The sequence below is a fragment of the Theropithecus gelada genome, chromosome 12 (assembly GCF_003255815.1).
Source record: "Theropithecus gelada isolate Dixy chromosome 12, Tgel_1.0, whole genome shotgun sequence".
Taxonomy (NCBI): domain Eukaryota; kingdom Metazoa; phylum Chordata; class Mammalia; order Primates; family Cercopithecidae; genus Theropithecus; species Theropithecus gelada.
Window position 1 is genome coordinate 22316847 of NC_037680.1, and position 23921 is coordinate 22340767.

The window sequence follows — 23921 nt, forward strand, 5'->3', positions numbered from 1 at the left end:
AATGAGGAAAATGAAAACAGCATCAGTGGGTACCATCAGAGGCTATATTTTTGTACCGATACAAACATAACTTTTAAAAATGATTAAGTATATAAAGGTATCTCAAAAGGATAAGATAAGAAATACGAGCTCACAAAGGGGGAATAAGAGTGTAGAACAGCTGAAAGGGCCCCTCAGTTTCAGTCTGAGTATGAGAATAGGACACTCTAAAACACTTTAAAAATCTCTAACTGCCCAGAGATTTCTTTGTTTTGGATTATATTTTCCTTTTCTTTTTTTTAAAGCTAAAGGTGAAGTGCTGTCATGTTACAATTTTGTTTACTGGAAGCAAAATTGACCAAAAGAAACTGTCCTTAAATTGAAGTTTAAAGTTGGAACTTCATGAAAAGACAGTCTTTATAAATGATTGAATTGGCATGTCAGGGTAAAAGACAGGAATGTAAGATTAGGCAAACCAGGATTTTCTCTGCTGTGATTGCCCTTGCTCTTGAGGGCTCATTCTTTCTCTTTGACTATTAGCCCATGGCAGTTGACTCAACTGGGGAGGTCAGCTTCTCAGCCGCCCAAGTCTCAGGAAGAAAAGACAGAAACACGTAACCTGAAATGACACAGCCGCTGATGCAGCTTGTTGCTCTGCTTGCTTATATTTTGAAGTATATCATGTGAGCTGAATTGCAAAGAATAGCATTCGACAGGGTGAAGGGTCGCATACACTGAAGAGAAGGCAAGATTCTTGGTGAGGCAAAAGTCTGAAGGACAAGTGCCTTTAGCATCAACCGAAAGTCTTACTGTATAATATGACCTCAACAAAACTGGACAGTGCCACATAGTCAAGACAGGGATAGCAAACTGAAAGAACTGATTTAGTGGTGTTGCCATCTAGCTAGCTTACTTAAGAATTGTTTCTGATGACTTTAATTTCAATAAAGCAGGACTAATTCCTTTATCCACATTTCTTTGCTGGATGTTTGGGGATGGAACAGTCCCGTAGTAAAAGGGAAGCAGATTATTTCTTAAGTGGCTTCAAGGAAACATTGTGTATTAGTATGGGACTGGATAACTAGTTATCTAATATCTAGTTACTTTATATATTTGAGCATAAATTTAACAATCAATAATACTGATTTAAGAGACTGATTTGGCAATCAAATGACATTTTGGAGGTAGATAAAAACCAAAAACTAAAAATGATCCTGCCTGGCTAATACAGTCCTTTTGTTGTTATTGTTGTTTTAAGACAAGGTCTCATTCTGTTGCCCAGACTGGAGTACAGTGGCGTGTTTATAGCTCACCACAGCCTTGAACTCCTGGGCTCAAACAATCCTCTTGCCTTGGTAGGTAGGACTACAGGTACACCATGATGCCCAGCTTTTTTTCATTTATTATTATTATTTATTTATTTATTTTTTATGTAGAGACAAAGATCTCACTATGTAGCTCAGGCCGGTCTCAAATTTCTGACCTCAATCAATCTTCCCTCCTTGGTTTCCCAAAGTGTTGGGAATACAGGCATGAGCCACCATGGTCAGCCAACACAGTACTTAACACAGTATTTTGCCTACAGAAATTACTCAGGAAATACTCATTTAAACTGTAGCTCAATTTCCTCATTTTCCAAATGAATGCATAATTTCCTCTGTATGATATTCTACTTCTGCCTTCACAAAATGGGTTTAATATATGTAAAACCATTTTGAAAAATATAATGAAACATTTTTATTAATACTTTCCTATTGAGTTTAACATTTATCCCATGCCTGCTATACACCAAGTGCTCTGCTCATTTATTTACTAGAATGGTATGGATATGGTATCTACTTAAAAGAAAAATAATCTTTTTCTCTTTAATTTACTTTACCCCTGTTGAAGTTTTCACAGACCCCCTTGATTTAAACTATTGACACATAGATTGAAGCTCGTATACTTTGAACTTATCTTGTATTTTTCTTTGCTTCAAACTTTTGGTTCTCTGATTGGTTTTTAATCTCTGATTGGTTTTTAATCTCTGATGGGGCTGGGACCAGGTCATAATCACATGGGAGCTTCCTTCAAACCGCAGTCTCTTCTAAGATTCTGCAATATCTCCTAGGAGTGCTACCCCGATCCTATAATTACTGCAATGTAAGTGGCTGTCATTTCCAGGTGTGTTTCCTTCCAGTGTGTTTGAGGGTGGTCAAAATAATACAGATCCTTGTTCCCGATAGATCCTTGTTTCATGGTTAGAATGCACTTCACCTTTGTCATGTACTATGGACCCCCATCATTAATTGCTATCATAGGAAATCTATTTATTCTTTGCCAGCACCATTAGAAAGACTTCATAAACCAGGTAAAAGTGCTTTCTCTTAAGCAGAAATTTTAAATGATGTTTTGTAGCATAAAGTGACAAAATATGTATTTAAAAATTTTCCATCCCCAAATTCATTAGTTTCACCAAGTGCTTCCTGCTTCCATCTTAATCCTTTTCTTCGTTAACTTTAGACCCCAGATTAACTTCTCCAGAGCTCCCTACAATGTATATCGTTTCTTGAGAGGGAAAACAAACCCCCACCAAATTCCTGTAAAGGATACTTAATAAATAGTCATTACATTCCTTCAATAACTTTGCCATTAAGCTTGCACTGAGTTTGTGGCTAACATTTCTAAAATAATCTCAACTTTTTATTCTTATTACTACTGAGTTGGATATGTCTTTCATTGTGGCTAGATGAGGGACATAAAATCAGTTGTAAAGCCACAAATTACCAGATAAATTTGAGAATATGAAATAGGAATACAATCACATTTTCTTTGATTATGATTAAAATTTAGGAATCTCTATTTAAACAATCTCTACTTATGAAGAGCAAAAATGTTTGCCTTTTGCACTATGAAAATTTTATTTTAAAAGTTATTCTGTTAAAGCTTTCTGTTTTAGGCCGGGCGTGGTGGCTCAAGCCTGTAATCCCAGCACTTTGGGAGGCCGAGACGGGTGGATCACGAGGTCAGGAGATCGAGACCATCCTGGCTAACACAGTGAAACCCCGTCTCTACTAAAAAATACAAAAAAATTAGCCGGGCGTGGTGGTGGGCGCCTGTAGTCCCAGCTACTCGGGAGGCTGAGGCAGGAGAATGGTGTGAACCTGGGAGGCGGAGCTTGCAGTGAGCCAAGATCGCGCCACTGCACTCCAGCCTGGGCGACAGACCGAGACTCCATCTCAAAAAAAAAAAAAAAAAAAAAAAGTTTTCTGTTTTAAAGTTTAGCTATATAGTTTTTGTTTTAAGAGTTTATAATTCTTGTTCTTGCAGGGAAAAGAGTTAATATTACAAAATTTACTTATATTAAATATGTCCTTTATGCATGTGACCAAACTCATTGGTTCCTAGGTATGTTTTGCACCTGATCATATCCTATGATTTTAGTTCTCCATTCCTCATCTTTGAATTGCCGCTGATTTCAAATCCCTGTCTCCAAAGCAATATAATGACCATTCTATGTTGGTCTATCTTCAAAACATTCCCACTTGGTCCTATATTTTATCAGCCTTCACATTTTCCTGAAAATGTGCCCTAAATGAACCACAGAGGATTCTGCGCTAAATGCCCAGGACCACAATTTGGGAATCATTACTCTGTGTGACTGATTTCTCCCCAAACACTTTGATCATTTAAAAATGATGGCCCTTGCCGACAGCACTAATGAGCAAACTTGTGCTTTGTGGTTTATACACAATGGAGGATTAAAAATGGGCTCAGAATTGGACTCCCTCTTTAGTCTTCCAAAGGGAACATTAGTGAGAGAGTTATTTTTAAAAAATTAATACTATTTTGGCAGCTTCCCTTGATTTGAATATGAAGTGGTGTTAAGAAGGTGACCAGTGAAATGACTTTCTCTTTTCTTTGTAGATGTCTGTAAACAGTGCAAATATGAAAATGTTTCTATGGACTTTCTAGAGCCAAGGATCTAGTGGCCCCTCGTCCAGTAATAACAGCCAAGAGGTTATTCTGCAGCTCCTTTCACTTAGTGTCCAGAAAGATAAACATAGGGTTAAATAATAGCATGTTTTTTTGTTTTGTTTTTGTTTTTTCTGATATGGTGCTAAAGCAAATGTAAGCACTTCACTAGTTGACTATTTCTTGGGTAAGACTCATTTGTCTGTGTAAAATGCCTTCAAAGACCAAGAGGAAGCCAAGGCCACAGGGAATTAGAGAAGGGCTAGTGTCCCCACATTCCTTCGCCTTTTCCTTTAATCCTGACTGTTTACAGACCTTAGAAGGTGCATTAGGGAGTGAGTCTTCAATCTGAAGCCTTGAGATCAGAAGGGTATGGCCTCTACTTTAAAAAGGCATTGTTCGGATAAAGAATTCAAGGGTTCTTTTGATGATAATACTAGCTAACATCAATTGAGCACTTATTACACACTGTTTGCCCTTGAAGTCACTTCAGAAATATTAATCCATGTGATTGCCCCACAACTCTAGGAAATAGAAGCTATTATTGTCTCCACCTTGTAGATGAGGAGACTGAGACACAGAGACGTTAAACGACTTGCCCTAAGCCACGAAGATGAGTGGTGCGTGCGATCTTTGAATCTACTAGTTTCTACCATTGTAATTTTGCAAAAAGTTATTCTCTGCTGAATCATACTTACAATTCTTTTTTTATTCCACTTACATTGAAGGATCTGATAGGGAAGTGGGACTTTTCATGATGTAAATTAATGGGTGAGAGCTCTCATTTATTCAATTAGGTGTGAGAATAGCCTGGTCCCTTTCTCTTTCTTTCAACCTTTTGGAAAAAAAGTTTCTTTTTAAAATGATACATTACATTGTAATCAATATTTATGTTTATGGAAGTTATACATGAAGTTAAGACATTAGTCTAGAAAGCTTTTGATTCAACATAGCATTTCTCTGACTTTTCTACCTGCCTATTCATCCGTTTCCCTTCCTAGAGGCAACTGCCTTCAACAACTTTGATTTTTGTTGCTGCTTTTTTGTATTAACCTTTTATTTTTAAATATTACACATATACTGTTTTCCCTGATTTATCTGTTCTAGGCATTATGCACTTTCTGTTTCTATAGTTTAATATCTCGTTTACACCTCACAGCTTCTTCCCTTCCCTCTATTGTTTCATCATAGTTTTTTACAATTTTTAGTTCAATTACTAATTGACATTATTGTTATTTTCTAAATATTTCCAACTATATCAATAATTATATAAACATAAATTTCTCTGTATTCAATTTTCTTAGATGGAGTAAATGATTGCCTTCATTTTAAATTCACTTATATTTTATCATAACTATAGCTATTTTTTCCAAAAAATCAACAAAATTGCCAAATTCCTATTTTTTTGCCAAACACTGAAATATTAAATAATGTAGTGCCTCCTTTTTGAAAAGTTTCTTCCCATCGTTCTCCATCTTCTTGCTTAATATATCTTGAACTAAAGGCTCTGTTGGCCTAACATGCAGTGCAGAACATGGAACTTCTTGTTGCCATGTTTCTATGTCCCTGTGCCTTATTTTTTTTGCCTATTACTATTATTATTATTTGTCTCCCAGGCTAGAGCACAATGGCATGATCTCAGTTCACTGCAACCACCGCCTCCCAGGTTCAAGCGATTCTCTTGCCTCAGCCTCCTGAGTAGCTGGGATTACAGGTGTGCGCCACCACGTCTGGCTAATTTTTTTTCTATCTTTTGTAGAGACGGAGTTTCATCATATTGGCTAGTCTGGTCTCGAACCCCTGACCTTGTGATCCACCCGCATCGGCCTCCCAAAGTGCTGGGATTACAGGCATGAGCCTCAGCGCCCAGCCCCTGTGCCTTATTTCTAATGTTTTTTTTCCCTTGGTCAAATCCTTCATTTTCACCTAAACACTTCCCCTAGATGCTTCCAAACAAGAATATAGTGGAAATAAACACATTTAGTCCTTCCATGTCAGGAAATGTCTCTACTTAATGCTATCATTTGACTGATAATTTGACACATTATTTAATTATAGGTGGACAATATTTTCTTCTCAAATTTTGAAAGCATTCTTCTAGCCTCCAATCAGTTTCAGAAGAGTCAAATATGAGTTTGATTACCAACTTTTTGTTGTAAGTGATTATTCCCCCTTCCTCTCTCTCACACATACACTATTTTTGGAAGATTTTACAATCTTTTCTTAGCCCCAGTGTTCTGTAACTATATGGTCCTACTTGTTTGCTTATTGTACTGTGCACTTGGTGGGCTCTTTCAATCAGAGGTTCATATCGTAAAGTTTGGAGACATTCTCTTGTACTTCATGTTAAATTCTTTTTCCAGCTATTAAAAAAAAACTGTTCTTTTGGAGTTTTCTACTAGGCAGATGTTGAACTTCCTACTTTATTCTCTGATCTTTTCTTTCTTTTCTCTCTCTCCCCCCCTTTTTTTTTTTTTTTTTTTTTTGGAGACGGAGTCTCATTCCTCATTGCAACCTCTGCCTCCCAGGTTCAAGCGACTCTCCTGCCTCAGCCTTCCAAATAGCTGGGATTACAGACACAGGCCACCACACCCAGCTAATTTTTGTATTTTTAGTTAGGACGGGGTTTCACCATGTTGGCCAGGCTGGTCTCAAACTCCTGACCTCAAGTGATCCACCCACCTCAGCCTCTCAAAGTGCCGGGATTACAGGCATGAGCTACCGTGCCCGGCTTTGATCTTTTCTTTCTCCTCATGTCTTAGCTTTTCCTGATATTTTTGGGTCACTTACTTTTTCCTCCAGAAATTTACTTGATTTAAAAAATATATTTATATTTTTACTTTCCTAATGCCACTCTCATTTATTATTATTTCTGTTTTTATGAACCCTATATGTTTTCTTATCCCAATTATAGTGCTAATAGTTTTTGTTTGTTTCTTTCCATCTGTTTCTTGTAATATTTCTGCTTACTTTGGGTTTCTTTCTGTGTTTGCTTATTTTGATATTCTTATTTCATTTCACAACTTTTTCTAAAGACTGTAAGCTTCATGAGAGCAGAGGGTGTTTTATTCAGCACTTGAAACAGTGCATTGCACATATTATTCAATGCTATTATTCATACAATAAATATTTCCTTAATTATTAGTTGTAAGTTAGTAAGTAGTTAATGTATAATAACTCATACCTGCCTATTCGCATTTTTAAAAGAAGCATTTAAAATGCTGGTTAAAATTTCCTTGTGTTAGGAGCCAGGGCACTGGACTTCTTGACTGACAGTCTTCTCTAAATCAATCACATGATTAAGCTGACTTTTCATTGGCGATATCCAAATTTTAGTGTCTGCAGGACCTGGGAGCCATTCACTTCTGCTAGAGAAGACACCTCCAAATTTCCAGATGAAGGGATATATTTTTGCCTCTGATGAATCTGGGAGGTTGACTGAGGATGGGGACTAAAAGTCTTATTGCTAATGAGGTAGATTTTAATCCCCTAGTTTGCAGTCTCACACTCACCTCTTCCCTCTGCAATGTCAAGTGACTTTGAGTCTAGACTCTAGAAGCTTCCTTGTTTAATCTTGTCTCATGAAGGTCTGGGAGCTATCACCTGACTATTTGCAATGGGTGAGTAAGCCTGGGAGTCTAGCCTTTCTGAATGATGCAGGCAGTCTTGACCATATCTTCCAAGGTACCAGGCACTACTAAGTGATCAACCTCTTGGATATTCTGTAGCGAAAGGCAAATTTGTTAACTTCTTTGTCATTAATACCTTCATCCTCACAACTGCAAAGACAGGTTCTTACTTCATTTTACAAAGTCATTACAATGCTTTCATATACCTTCTATCTTCCAAAAATTTCTGAGACATATTATTCTCTTTTGTTCACATTCACATTCTCTATGAGTTTGTAAACATAACACATTTTGATTATTTTACTGTGATATCAGTAGGATTTCAATAGGTAGGGGAGATTAAGATAGATGATCAATGCACAACTTTCAACTAAAAATCTATCCTAACATCTTTACCTCAGCTAATGTAATACCTATAACAGATCAAAACTGAACATTGTTTTCCAGTTTCAGGATTCAACAAATAAAAATTCGTAACTACTTTTGAATGGATAGAGTGGTAAACACAAACCTTTAGTCTACTCATCTCCCTGATTTCCGAAGTATTGCTATCATTATTTCACCTTAGATAATGTTCTAAATGGATATTTAAAAAACCTTATCTGAACATGATTAAAATAGAAAATAGGCACTTGATTCTATGTAAAATAACAGAGTAAAAGTGTCATAAATATTATTCCATATCTTAATCTGCGAACAATACAATGTAAAGGATAGTGAGCTAACAGGTATTTGTTGAATATCCACTTTGAGAGGCAGTAGGTACAGCATTTGAAAGCTTTGGGGACAGAATGCATGAGGTTTTTAATCAGATGAATCTGGGCTAACCAATAGACTCTGACTCCTACAAACTTTGCAATATTTTCCCACTTGCCTTAGAGTCATCATTGATGCAACGGAGGCAATGATCATAACTACCTCATAGCATTGATGGAACATGGTACTTGTTAAACACTATTGGCTCTAGAACAAAATAACCTGTGTTTGAATCCCACCTGTTACTTAATAGCTGATCTCAGTCTAGCTCAACTTCCTTCAATGCTGAATTTAGGTGATGTAGAGGAGTAGATTTTGGTCTTTCAGTTGGTGAGATAATAAGATTCAGATTTAGATAATGAGAGTTTTGACTTTAGGCTGATGCTAGAACAGGACAAGACTCGGGAATCATGGGAGGGAAAGATATAGTTTGTGTGAGGCAAATTATTGAAAGTCAGAGGTGAGATTGGGATAGGCAGAATTTGAAGATGATCTTAAGATTCCTACCTCCTGGTGAACATGCCCTGTATACTCCCATCTCCTTGTGTGTTTGAAGGTTTTTCTAATAAAATGCTTTCAAATGTCTTAGAAGAAAATGGTTAGAATTTCTTTTCAAGGAAAGAAAGAAATCATTTCAAAAGAGTTTATAGAAGCATGAAAGAATTTTATAAATATATTAGTTTAATGATAATTATCAATTTACTAGAATGTATTTACCCATTTACTGGAATATCAGCTGAAAGACAAATAATACAGTTGGTATAGGGAAGATCATAATTATGAAGGCTTACCAGGTGCTCTAAGGTATATATGTATTAATTTTTAAATTTCTTTTGCAATCCTATGAGGTATAAGTACTATACCATGTCATATTTTGATAAAATAGAAGTACCAAGAGGTTACATAATTCATTCAGAGGATAAATGATAATAGAATATAAAACAGTCTGAAACAATTATACACATAAGTATAATTCTATTAGAAGCAGACATGTATCTATAACTATATTAATATCTGTATCTATCTATCTATCTATCTATCTATCTATCTATAAATATATACATTTTTTTGAGATGGAGTCTCGCTCTTGTCACCAGGCTGGAGTGCAGTGGTGTGATCTCAGCTCACAGCAACCTCTGCCTCCCGGGTTCAAGCGATTCTCCTGCCTCAGCCTCCCAAGTAGCTGGGACTACAGGTGCACGTCACCACGCCCAGCTGATTTTTGTATTTTTAGTAGAGACGAGGTTTCACCATGTTGGCCAGGGTGGTCTCCATCTTTTGACCTCATGATCCACCCGCCTGGGCCTCCCCAAGTGCTGGGATTACAGGAGTGAGCCACTGCATTGGCCCACCTATCTGTATTATTATTTCCAATCAAAAGGTCAGGTATTTTTCTTTAGAAGAGGAACCTAAGCTCCAAGTATTATATATGCTACACAGGTCAAGGAACTAGTATCCAAAGTAGGATCAGTTATTTCAATTAAAGACTCATTGTGGGGGTCATTTTGAAGATTCAATCTTATTTCAGTAAGAGTAGATGTCAAAGCTCCTAAGAGAAATTATGGAAGTCCACCTGGAAAAGGCTTGCCACTGACTTGGTTCATATTTTAAAAAGAATGATGAATATGTTTCTAACAAGGTATCTTAAGGTAAAGCTATTCAGGTTTGTGGTAAATTCAAATAAATAATAGGTCACATATATAAAGAGGTACAATATAAAAGTTGAAAGGCCAATTCCAATTTGGTGTTATACACTATGCTAAGTATTGCAGATTTAAAGATGAAGAAAACATGCCCCTTGCCCTCAAGAGTCCCTTGAAGGACATCTGCTTTTCTTCGTTTTCAAGAAATTAGTTTTATGTGATTCTTACTGTTATAACCTTGGGATGTGACAAGTTGTGAGAGAAATGATTTATCAGGGAACTTTGATAGCTAAATCATACCACAGTGATCAGATTAATGAATTTTAGATCAATCTACTCATTCTTTTTTCTGTTTTCACCAGAAACTCCTGAGCTAACTCCCAATTTAGCTTCAAATAATATTTTTTCAACTATACTGATTTACCTCTTCTTTGACTAGTTCTCTTTTAGAATACATCTAAGTAAGTGGTGCTAACCTGGAGGTAAATGAAGGACCCATCTTTTATAAAAATGTGCTGCCTTGAAGAATTTTTTTGACAGAAAAAAACGGCAGACTTTCTCTTTTAAACCGTATGTTCTTACATTTCTGATATCTGGAATCAACAGCTTGCCAGAAACATTTCCAATCAAAAGCCAGACTAACCCATAAAGGTGTCCAGAGAAGTCTGTTCTGATTACTGAAGATGTTGAACTAGTCTTGACTTCAAACAGTAGATATTTCTACACTTTAGTGGTATATGACAGCTCTATTCATTCCACAATGTCAAATTCTTTGGTTTTGGCCATTGGGTATTTATGCACTTCTGGCTAGGGAAGCAGAGAAGCCTAATTTGATTCTGGAGCCAAAAGTTTTTAGGCCCTGTTCCTTTGGAACTTGGACTGGAGAATGTTGGCACTGTATAAAGACTAGGACAGATCAAGTAGTCACACATAACTAACTGACTCAACAGAGCATATTCAGAGAGAAAGATCATGCCTACACATTGGATAACCATTCTCCAAGGCAGACTGACAACACCCTGAATTCAATCACCCTTAAATAAACACACAAGGAAAGCACGGCTTTAACATACCTTCCGGCACAGCTCTCCAATACTGCCTGATTGGGTTTAGTGCCATAGGCCAGGCTGCAGATGCAGCCATTACTGTTGTTCTTACTTATGTCTGTCTGCTGTCTGCTAACAAGCATTCATATGCTTTGGATCATTAAAGTCACAACCTCCTATGCCAATCTATTCCTCTCCATGGGTTTGCTGTAGATTAGAAAGAGAGATGCTATTTCTGTTTCTTTTTTCTTTCCATTAAGACCTCCAGTCAGGGTTATTTCTAAGGTCTGAATATCATAGCTTGCACCCTTGCCCTCATTGAACATATAAATTGTGCTCCCATTAAGCTTGTTCTTTTTGCTTGATTTATTCCCTTGCTGTTGTATGTGCCTTTTCAATGCAAGGCAAATGATTTGTGCTGGAACTGCAACAGAAAAAAGTGCTGTAACTTAAGCTGCTTCCTGATGCCACTGCTATCTATGAGAGGTCTGCTGTACTTACACCCATGGTAAATATCTTCTGACAGACTCCAGGTGGTCAGGATTTTCACAATCCAACCCATTTCAGTGTTAGCACTTGTCATGTGGGGCTCTGTGAATTCTTCCCTTTCATCTTACTGTTGGTGGCAGGTTGGATACATTTGGACATACCGTACAAGGCCACATGTGTCCACAGGTATAATCGAAGGTGGAGAAACACAAGTTTCTCTTTCAGGGAAGCACAGAGGACAGATATTGTACAGAGAAAAAAAGAAAAAAAAATTGTCACTTGTAGTATTATGCAGGCTGCCCATCTAAACCCATCATTGCCTGGCACCTACACACTAAGGGCAAGAATCCAGCCAACTTGTGAGTGGGCACCATGCCATTTGAGCAGATGGGCATAGAAGTCGGCAGCCAGTAGACCATGTATGTGCATCAACGGTGGGTGTTGAGGGCACGATTCCCAGAGGAGAATGTCCTAACAGCTGTCTGGCCTGAGCCAACATACTTACGACCAAGGAAAAGTGCCATCCTTCAATCCTGCTGAGTTGGATTAACCTTCAGAACGAAATCTGCTTTTTCGGCAGCAGAAGGTGAGTTTAGGGTCTCTGAAAACCTCAAAGAACAAGTGAAGAAAGGAAACTGGGAGGATACAGTTATTTGCTATTGACTAAAGATACTGAGGACATTCAATATGCTTATTTTAAATCTTTGACTGAGAACCTGTGCATTCTTGAAAGAATGTTATAATTGTTCAAAGCTTGGCTTCCCACAATACTGTTAGAAGTGACCTTCCAACACAGGCAGACCATTTTCAGTGAGTTAACACTTTTCCACCTTTGCATTAAGAAATAGTGATGTATGAAGAAAGGTATCAGTGGACTACTGACAGCTGACTGTGGGTAGATAGCTTTGTCAAACTTGACATATCATGGATTAAATTAGATATATTGTGGATCAGAGCTTTCATAAAAGAGAATTTCTTCTTCAGTGATGGAACATACACTTGAAGAAGTAAGAAGTAAACTTCCTATTTCAACCAAAGCCTTTCTGGGCAATGAAAGAAACATTTTTATTTGAGACTGAAAATAAAGCCTGATTCTAATTTGTTAAGAATTTCCGGACAGTTAAACATCATTAAATTAGATAGAAATTGTTTCTTTCAAACATAGCCAATGGTGATTTGACAATGATTTGTTTTATTTGGTTAGGAAGAGGTAGATAATTTTAGCATTCAGATACTTAATTATTTTCTATGTTGTTTTCTTATGAGGTATTTGTGAGGTAGTTCTTGGTATTGTTTTCTGTTGTCTTAAATCTTTTATTTTAAATATAACATATGACTTGAGTTGTGGAGACAATATCAGTTTGGTTCAAGATTACCCACCTACATTTTCTTAATCTACTCCCTAAACTATTTCATTTTGTTTATATCAAGAGAATAAGTGCTTATATCATTGGGGGTGAAAGAGATGAATAAGTTATTTTTTCTGCTAATGGCAGGAACTATAGCTTTGGCTTTGATGAATTATATAATGTCTTAGATCTAATACCATTAGTAATACTATGAGTAGAATAAAATGTTTATATGTCTATGTTGGCCCCGAGTTTCTCATTGTATCAATGTAGAAATTCATGACTAAAAAATAAGTGATTCTACAGAGAAAAACCAAGAAAATTACATTATCCAGGCATCTCTGAGTTTCTTGGCTCTGGTGCTTCTTACCTTAAAAGCCGATTTGAAGGCTAAAATTGTGGTATGTCCAGGTTCCATATGAATGACCCCGCTCAGTCTGAGAAAACTGTTAGAGAGAAACAATCTAGTGAAAATATACAAAAAAGATAGGGGAAAGCTAAAGGGAATGGTATTCAGTAATAAGCAAGAAAATGTGTGTATTATCTATAATTTTTATTTAAATAGTAAGGTCACGAGGCAGTTTGATTTTCTTTGTGGGACACATGTGTTTTGGACTAAATAAAGCAGAGAAAGAATATTAAGGAGTTAGAATAATTTTAGCAAACCCTTCCCGTTGGCTATCTGGGATATAGGAAAATGTGGTTGAAGCTGACTTTAACTCAGTTAGACTTACCCCAGAAGTGAGAGGCTGGTGGATACTGCAGGTGACACAGATGTTTACCAAAAAAAAAAAAATCCACACATTTTTTAAAAGCTGATAAATTTTATTTGTCCTCAAGAAGGTTTTTGAATCATTTCCTTTCATTTTGTGCAGGGGATAAAAAAGAAAACAAGAGAGTGTCAGTTTTCTGACTGACAATAACATTCAATCAAAAGAGGCTTAGGGAAGAGCCCCCTCCCCCAAAAACAAGAGAGAACATTTGTTTCTGGATGTCCACTATGGCAATTGAATGATATTGTGGGCAGATGGAGGAAAGTGGAAATGTGAAACAATTTACTTATCATACATTAATAAGGAACAAAACAGAAAAATTGGGTCTTTTTTTGGTTTATGATATTTGCTCCCATTAGGATTATGAAAAGATGCATTTAGATAGTGTTAGAATAATTGTGGGACATGGATACATTTTACATGTGTTCACAAATAGTTAAAATTAGAAGATTAACTGTAAAGAAAAAAAAAGCTTCACCAACTTTCCTTAATTTCTGATTGTAATAGCTTTAAGAAATAGAATTTGGCAAAACAAATGAAGATTTGAATGTAAGAATTGGGATACACCAAAAAAACTTTTGAGAAGCTGTAAAGATAAAAACTAAACTTAACCACGGATTTATTTCTGCTTTTCATCCAAGTATCCAGGGGCGTTGCTAATGGGAGGTACGCCTCAGAAACGTACATGTCTGTGAAAATGTTGGAACAAACTAATGCTTTTCTTCAAGTGATTTTATTTCAATTCTAAGCCACAAGATATAAACTTTCATCAAAAATGGTAATCTATTTAAAATCAGAGCTATGTGGAATGTTTCATGTTTATGTATAACTTTCATAGTAGACCCTCCTACACAAGGAAAATAATATGCCCAAATTCTGTTATTTTTACAGTATGTAATATATCACATACTAATCCCGCCCATCAGTTTCATATCCTTTAAATAGATAAAAATGAAAAAGGAATGGAAGAAAAAATGACGACACTTTGAAAAACTGACTTTTTAATTCCTCTTTTTGGAGAAAAAGATATCTGAAAAACTTAATTATGATCTATATCCTGATAAGAACAAAGAGGAATTTGAAGGAAAATAGGCATTGTATATTCAGAATACTATCTTTTTCCATTTTGCTTTGCACAATTAGAAAGCTAAGTACCTGGGGAGGGGAAGAACAGAAGTAGAAAGGGAGAGAGTGGTGGGTGGTGATAAATAAGGAAAAACACAGATTTTCAGTAATACTAGGTTCAAAATAATCCAAGTCAGAAGAAATTTATATTTCAAGTTTTTTCAATGGTAGTTACAAATCATTCCTATCTGCAGGACGTGATAATTCAATAGGAAATAGCACCATTGAAAACAAGATTGCCCACACGCAGTAAAAGATAAGGTCGGACTTTTTTTTTCTCCCCAAAAGAAGGGTTACCATCAGTTCAAACATTTATTAGGAAAACTCGGTTGCTTAATACGCAGAATATTGTAATAAAAACAATTTAAGACATAATTATGCCATCTTGAATGAAACTCTTAATAAACAGGTCAGAGAAACAGAATTGTCAGGGCCCCTTCTCTTTTTATAAAATATTGCAAGTAAGTTAAGAGGTAGAAATTCACAAAATTTTTCAAATGGGAATTTTAGCATGATATTGAAACCAACATTCCATCATTTATAAATACAAGTACTAGCAAAATAAATGAGGCTGTGAACATTTAATTATGTAATAGACATATATACATGTTCTCTTCTGTTTAGAGGGGGGACCTATATACTATATAAAAACACTTGGAAACAAAATAAAAGAGACTCGCATAAAAATAATACATTAAAATTTCTCAGAAGCTTTACAGAAATGCTTCTGTTTTTGAGAGAAAATAATTTATTGAAATAAAGTTGTATCAAGCTGCTGCTAATATTATTCTTCTATTAAAGTTTTCAAAATTTAATAATTAATTAACAATTCTAGCAAAAGTGAAAAAGATTGAAGACCAAATGTTGGAACCCTCCTTTGTCTGCATTCTGAAACTTAATCTAAGCAACTTGAAGAATAAAATGTAGGGGTTTGATATCAGATACATTTAAAAAGTTCTGAGATTGTTGAGGAAGACTTTAAACTACTGTTTAAAATGAAATTCTCTCTGCAGTACTGGTAGTAGAGATTTTATAACACAAGCAAGTATATTTTGATCACCTACTATTAGAAATTACTGACATATGGATGCACTAAATGTGAAATGTTTTGTGGATAGAAATAAATGGTTCATAAGGACATCTAATGTTTCAAGCTGAATATTTGTCAAGAGTGTGTCCCATAATAACTATAAAATTATCAGATAATAATAAGCTATTAATCAATATCTATATAAGTACTATAACATTTTCTGTTATTTGTACTATGGCTTAGGAGAGACATTTTTCCCTTCAAACTTACTTGATGAGATTTTGGTTGACCCAAGTTTTCTTTATAATTATTATTTCAATTAAGTATATTATGTAAAGACAACCTGAAATATCCTAATTTTTCCTGATATCCACGCAAACCAATTAAGCCATTTTGGATCCAGAATTTCCTAAATCATAAGTCTCAGTCAACATAATCTGATTTGGAGGGATCACATATTTCTTGGCCTAATGCTTTACTGAGAACAACATTAAAGCAAAGACAGGTGATGAAAGCTCTCTTTTTTCAACATCTTCATAATCTGGTTGAAAATGATAGATTGGCTAGTTTATTGATTTAGGAATGATCAGCAATATTATTTTCCCTAAAGGAGTATTAAGATGATTCATAACAGATTTGAAACCTGATTTCTAACATCCTGTATAAATGTGTACAAATTTATAAGTCTGACTCTAAATTTCTACCTTAGAAATAGCCTTTTATGCACAGGGAGGGTCTCAACTTTGAAGTTCCCCAAGAATTTAGTGACTGCTTACACACACACACACACACACACACGTATATTGCTGGAGAAACAATAAAGTGTCATAGTTGAGCTTATTCTTAGATCTGAGTTAAAATACTACCTATGCCTTTCATTAGCTATGGATTTTCAAAGTTACTTAAACTGTATTTACTTCGATACTTATAAAAATGGTTAGTATTATTAACCTTTTCAGGTTTGGGTGAGAATTAAACATGCTAATAAATGCAAAACATATAGAACCATGCCTGGCAGAAAATAAGTACTCAATAAATGTTAGCATACAATATCATCTTTGTATACATTTCTCAATTTGCATTCTTATTTGTACCATGGACTCAACAGGCCCCTTCAAAGGTGAAATAAGTATGCGTTCAGTTTCTATTTTGGGTCTTCTGATTTAAATTTGTTTCCCAAACTGTAGTCATTCACTTACTATGTTTGCGAGTTTTTTCCATATTTCACACCATAAATTACTTATTTAACTATATTATTTAAACTTAAATAGCTTTATTTTAAAATAGAATATATTCATATCACTAGTAAGTGATTTTGGTGTGATACATTTTTCTATGAAACCTTAGGGTTTTATAAATCATTACAATGAAAACACTCATCAGTTAAAATAATCTCTCATGCCCCTAATAATACGTACACCACACATTTCCAAACATTACCTTAAACAAAAGCTTTCTATAGGTGAGTGGAGGGGAATATTTAGAGACAATATTTAGAGCCCATAAGAATTTAGTAGTGGTCAGATGAAAGAGGTCATGGAGTTAGCCATAGAATAAATGGTCCAACTGACATAGTTAAAGGCCAAGTGCCCACTCATCAATGTTGTGGAGACATTTACTTGCTACTTCTCTAACACTTAAAACTTGAGGTTCTTTACTTTCCAGGAGAATTACTTTTGCCCTAAGACTGGAAATCTAGCTGGGTTTTAAGGAAATAGAACAAAAAAACTCCTTCCATCTTGGAACTCTTCCACTCTTGAAAGTTAAATATACGACATATGTATGAAATTTTCAGTGGAGAGTATAAATCTTAGTATAATGAGTAGTAATTAAGAGTAGTACATTCTAAATGTATAGCAAGATAAAATAAATTTCTGTTTTTAAAGAGGTTTAGATACCAAATGCATATATTCTTCCACTCCTGAGAAGAAGTTGAAGTATCAGTGGATAATTAATAAGTGTGAATTTTGGGTTTCTAGGATCACTCCCATTAACTAAGTAGTCTGCCCTCAGTTCCCTTATGCATAAGACCTTTCATTTAGATGTTAATTGAGCATCAATTATGGGTAACATATTTAAGGTAATGCTAGCAGCTGTAAAATCCTCTGAAATAGATGAAAGTTCCAAAAAATAGAAGCTTATTCTCACTTATGTAACAGTTAAATGAAAGTTTTCTTCAGGAACTCCCTCTGCAACTTTTCTCTTAAATACAAAATTATTCCACAATAAAAATTTAGTAAAGAAAACAAAGTGAGTTTTACTAGCCTATGTATGGTTTTCCCCACATGGTGATTCAGAGTCCAAACTTCTTCCATCTTGCATCTTCATCCCTCCATAGGGCCTTGTTCATTGTTTCCCCAGCCAGGATATGAGGACAGAGAGGACATGGAGGGGAAACACTCGCTGGTTAATAGCCTTAGCCAGGGAGTGGCTGGCATTGTTTCTGCTCACATCCATTGGTCTGAACTAGTCACATGGCCACTCCAAACTGCAAGGCAGGCTGCGAAATGTAGCATCTAGAAAAGAGGATGAAATTTTGGTGAACAGCCAGCCTGCCGTTCAGCCCTCCCTCCCCTTCACCATATAGCCATTTACACCTGTTTCGCAACACTTAGCAATCCATCCATCCACCTCCCCAAAGCACACAGCCTAAAGTCCCATCCAGTTACAGCATCAAACTCAAGTTTCAGAATCTCTAGTGATAAACAGCTCTCTCCATAAAGTCCAGGTTTTGTGGGAGGAGTGGGGAGACAGCACAGATAAGTGATTTAGAGCTTGAGATATAAGTTCTCTCTCCCACTTTCCCCACTGCATCAAATAGACAACAATGGAGCAACAACTTGGTACCTGGGAAAAACAAATAAACAAAAACCTTTCTCATTTGTAAAAGAAAAAATAGGTAAACAGCCAACAGTTACTGGATCAAAACAATAATTAAATCCTACTGGTCAGGCTCTGTGAGACAACTTCCCCGGAAGTTGAGACAGTTCCCGGCTCTCCTTTCTGAAATTCCCCATGGCCATTGTTCTCCAGGGTTTCTGGCCTGCTTTCTGAAGTCTCTTCCTTCTCAATTATCTCCCATAGGCCACCTGTGAAGCAAACATTGGGGAGAATTATCTCCTTAGATTTTTACTTTCTTCATAACCCAGTTTTCATAGAGCAAATGTGGGGCCCCAGGGTTGTATAGAGTCATGGAGTTTTTAGGCCAGGATTCTGATTTATTTTTTTATTTTTATTTTTTGGTAAAACAATTCTCTCAAAATCTTCATAGACATTGATCTAATTCCTTCAGTCAGTTGCATGTGCCAGTAACCAGAACCAAAAACAATAAAGTGCTTTCCTAGACATAGTACTTAGGCCTGCTTTATTTCTTTAATTTTTTACACTGCCCTCTCTCCCTCTTTCTCTCTCTCTTTCTCATCCTCCTCATGCCCCTTCTTCCTTCCTTCTCTCTCTCTCCATGTAAATATGAAACAATATTAATGAAAGCTTCTGATTAAATTATAAAATAGTATAAGATTTGATTATAAATTATCTTTCTCTTTTTGTTTCATTGTAGAATCTGTCTGTCATGCTTCTTCAGGGGAAAGAACATTGAGATTTCTTTTAATTTGTTACAAAAGCACATAAAGAAAGTGATTTTTGAGTATTTAAACACATCTGGTTAATAATAGAAGACATGAGACTTAATAGAACGTTGATTCTGAAAAAGCTGAGCTCACATCATCAACAAAAAACATTTCAACATGAAATATTTTGTCCTAGTTACAAATCACCTTGAAACATAGAGGTGTGAAACAATGTTTTTTATCATGCTTAGAGTCTGGCCAAAAATTCAGATGAAGCACAGCAGGAATAGCTTGTTTCTACCCGACAATATATTTGAGGTCTCTTCGGGGAAGTTTGAACGTTAGGGGAAACTCAACGGCCAAAAGGCAATCACCGGGAGTTCTTTATTTTATTTTATTTTTTAGAGTGGGATCTCACTCTGTTGCCCAGGCTGGAGTGCAGTTGTATTGATCATAACTTACTGCAGCCTCGAAATCCTGGCTCAAGTGATTCTCCCACTTGAGCCACTGTGGTAGCTAGGGACTGACTATAGGTGTGTGCCATCATGCTAGCTAATTAAAAAAAAATTTTTTTTTTGTAGAGTTAGAGTCTCACTATGTTGCCCAGGCTAAGGCTCTTTTTAAATTTAATGTTCTATTTTTTAATTATTAGGGGTACATATTGGGTATATATATGTATAGAGTAGTGTGATGTTTTAACACGGGTCTACAATATGTAATAATCAAATCAGGATAATTGGGGTATTCATTAACCTGAGCATTTGTCATTTCTTACTTCACATGTTCTCACTCATTTGGGAGAGCTATAAAACAATTGATATCATAGAGACAGGGAATAGAATGATGATCACCAGAGCCTGTGAAGGGTAGAGGACTTCTTTATACTCACAAGCTTGGTGGTTGGTGCTGGCCGTCTGCTGGAACCTCAGCCTTTCTATCAGTCGGAAACCTATAAGGCTTTCCATGTGCTCACTCTGTGGGTCTGATTTGGGTTTCCTCCAACATATTTTCCAAGAGTGAGGGTTCTCAGAGGACACAGGAAAATGTATGACATTTTTGTTTTCCAATCTTTGAAGTCATAGAGTGGAACTTCTGCTGTACTTTTTGATTGAAGCAGGCATAAGTTCTGCCCAGGTTAACATGAGAGAACACAGACGCCAACATTGGAAGGAAAGGGGTATCGAGGTTACATGGTAAGAAGAGAATTGGGTTTGAGATGTGGTTGCAGCCAGCCATCTTTGAGTACATATTTTATTCAATTTAGTCAATGTCCAAAACATTTACTTCTCATTTTATATCTATTTAATTCACATGCTTGAATAACACTGAATAGGTTATTTTTATGTGTATTCTTACTAAACTCTATTAAGAAAAATTATGTAGTAATATCCAATGTCAATATATTTGCAGATATCCCGACACAGAAGGAATCATTCACAGCATATCTTGAAAGATGTCATTCCTCCATTGGAACAGTTGGTGAGTGGTTAAGTCATTATATTCTTCATCTAGTGATACCAAATAAATTACCACAAAACTCAGCAACCTAGAACAGCATAGGTTATTATCTCATTTTTCTGTGGGTCAGGAATTGGGGCATCACTTAGTAAAGGGATCTAGCTTGGAGTCTCTCAAAACGTTGCAACAAAAGTGTCAGCCAGAATCGGGATCTCATCTGAAGGCTTGTGTGGGGAAGGTCTGCTTTCAAGCTCACTTATGTGGTTGTTAGCTGGGTTCAGTTCTTCCAGGAATGTTGGCCAAAGGCTGCTCTTATTTCTTTGCCACGTAGATTTCTCCAAAATAACAGCTTGTGTTTTCAAAGCATCCAAGATGAGAAGGCAAGAGGGAGAGTTTGCTAGCAAGATGGAAGTCAAAATCTCTTGTAACCTAATTGTAAAAGCAATATGCCATCACCTTTGCCACATTCTTTTGGTTAAAAGTAAGTCATTAAGTCTAGTTCACACAAGGGGAGAGGATTACAAAAGGATGTGAATAATAGGAACCAGAGACTACAGGGGGCTTATTGTAAATGTTGATAGCTTTTTGTTATTGTTGTTGTCTTCAAAAACAATTAATAGACTCAACATCCATAAGAATGGCACGTTTTCCCATTTTTTTGTGTATTGTTATATTCTAGTGGGTAAAAGAGCACCTGAAATATTATAAATAACATAAATAAGTAAAGTATTATAGATATCTTTAAAACACATAAGACCAACCTTTCTGATATGTTTTGATACTTCTTTCTTTTAATGACCTCTTTTTCAACAAATACAATGTGCTTTTCCTCTATACTCATTCGACTTGTCTTTCCTGCTATATTTCATATTGGTCAATATGCTTCCAGTCTTATTGGCTTACAGGATATTGCACCATGATGACTGTATTCCTGTCTATCTCTAGCTATTCCATCCCTGTTGTCTTTGGGATGTCCCATCCTCAGCACCAAAAATAATTTCTTTTTTTGCTTCAGTGTTCCTGTTTTCTATTACTTTTCATGTTCCAGATCCCACATCCTCACTCCAACTATTTCTGCTCACTCTGCTTTACTTTAGGATAAGAATTTCTCAAAATAATTATCTACATTTGCTGTTTCTAATTTCTGCCCTTCCTTTGTCTCTTGAACCAACTCTATTTAGGCTTTTATCTCAATCATTCACCTCTTATCCAGGTCACCGATTACCTCCATGTCGTTAAATCCATCAGTAACTTCTCAATTCTCTCTTCAGTAGGTCTATCTGAGCATTTAACCCAATCGATAGCTCTCTTCTTCAATCAATTGCCTATTGGGTACCATGCTCACTATTTGGGTAATGGGTACACCAGAAGCCCAACTCCCACCAGTATGCAGTATATCCATGTAACAAATAAGCACATATATCCCCTGAATCTAAATTATTTATTAAAAAGAAACATTTTCCTAACATGGCTACCAGTAAACCACTTTCTCATGACTCTCCAATTAGCTGGAGAGCCACCTCTTTTCAATCCCTTTACAGGTCCCTCTTCATTTTGGAGCTCAGTTTTTATTTTTTCTCTCTATAATCATTCCCTAGGGCATCTCATTTAGTGTTGTAGCTTTACAGATGATGTAACACTAGCCACTTTTAAATTTCTATTTCCAGCATGGACCACAGCTTTGAACTTCAGTACTATAAATTCTGGCATTTTTACACACAATTCTAATATACATCCTAAACGTAGCATATCTGAAACTGATCCCAATTTTTGCCCAAACCAGTTCTCCATTTCAGAAGTCTCCTCCATTTCACAAGATGCTAACTTTGTTCCTCCAGGTGCTTCAGTCAAAACATTAACAGTCATCTTCCCTTGTTTCTGTCGTAACATAAATGAACATCAAAGAAACCAGTTTGCTCTATCTTCAAAATATATCCAGAATCAGTTCATTTCTAACCACCATTACTATCATCTGTCACCCAGTTTATTGAAATAGTCCCCCTGTTTACCAACTTCCACTGTCTACTGTTTATTTTCAACACAACAGCGGGAGTGATCCTGTTAAAATGTAAATTAGATTATGTTACTTAGATTAGTCAGTTTGTTACTACAACAGATACCACAGACAAGGTGGCTTTTAAACAACAGAAATTTATTTTTCATAGATCTAGAGGCTGGAAGTCCAAGATCAGCATTCCATTCTGGTCAGGATCTGGCGAGGACCCTCTTCTGGGTTGCAAACAGCTGACTTCTCCTTGTATCCTCACATGGCAAAAAGAGGGCAAGAGAGCCAGGGTTCCTTTTAAAAAGCCGTTAATCCTATTCATGAAAGTTCCACCTTTATGACCTATTTACCTCCTAATAGCATTACACTGGAGTTTAGGATTTCAACATGTGAATTTTAAGGGGAAATAAACATTCGGTCCATTTCACGTCACTCCTTGACTCAAAATCCTCCCTGGCTTTTAGTCTACCCCAGATAAAAGTTGAGAAACATCCAATGGTTCACTAGGCCCTAGAAGATTCATTGACCTCCCCAGTCTCACCTCTCCCTTTCTTCTTCTCTCTCCTGCTCCAATGAAGCTGATACCTCTGCAGGGCCATTCCACCTGCTTTTGCCTCTATCTCTTACAAAATAATTTATTTGGTGCCCAGAAATTTGGATATCTCATATGTTCCTTTGCTTCACATCTCTGCTCTAATATCACCTTTTTAGATAGGTCTTCCCTAATCTCCCTTAAAAAAAAAAATGAAACAAAAACAAACAAACAAAACCCATAGGGGCCAGGTGTGGTGGCTCATGCCTGTAATCTCAGCACTTTGGGAGGCCGAGGCAGGGGCTCACTTTAGGTCAGGAGTTCAAGACCAGTCTGGCCAACATGGTAAAACCCCATCTTTACTAAAAAGGTACAAAATTAGCCAGGTGTGGTGGCACTCACCTGTAGTCCCAGCTACTTGTTAGGCTGAGGCAGGAGAATCGCTTGAACCCTGGGGGTGGACGTTGCAGTAAGGCAAGATTGTGCAGAGAGAGATAAACAAACAAAAAACAGAAAGGAACCTACAAATGAACAAACAAGAAACCACACCATTTCCATCCACACTACTCTCTTACCTTAATTTA

The 23921-nt window shown here is 36.3% G+C and overlaps 1 protein-coding gene across 1 annotated transcript in view; it reads left to right on the forward strand.

Annotated features, from left to right (window-relative positions):
* Nucleotides 1-23921, forward strand: part of ARHGAP15 (Rho GTPase activating protein 15) — a 630382-nt gene that overhangs the window by 54711 nt on the left and 551750 nt on the right. The window contains exon 3 of the mRNA XM_025405285.1: nucleotides 20753-20821. Within this exon, the coding sequence (XP_025261070.1) occupies nucleotides 20753-20821 (69 nt within the window). The remainder of the gene's footprint in view (nucleotides 1-20752; nucleotides 20822-23921) is intronic.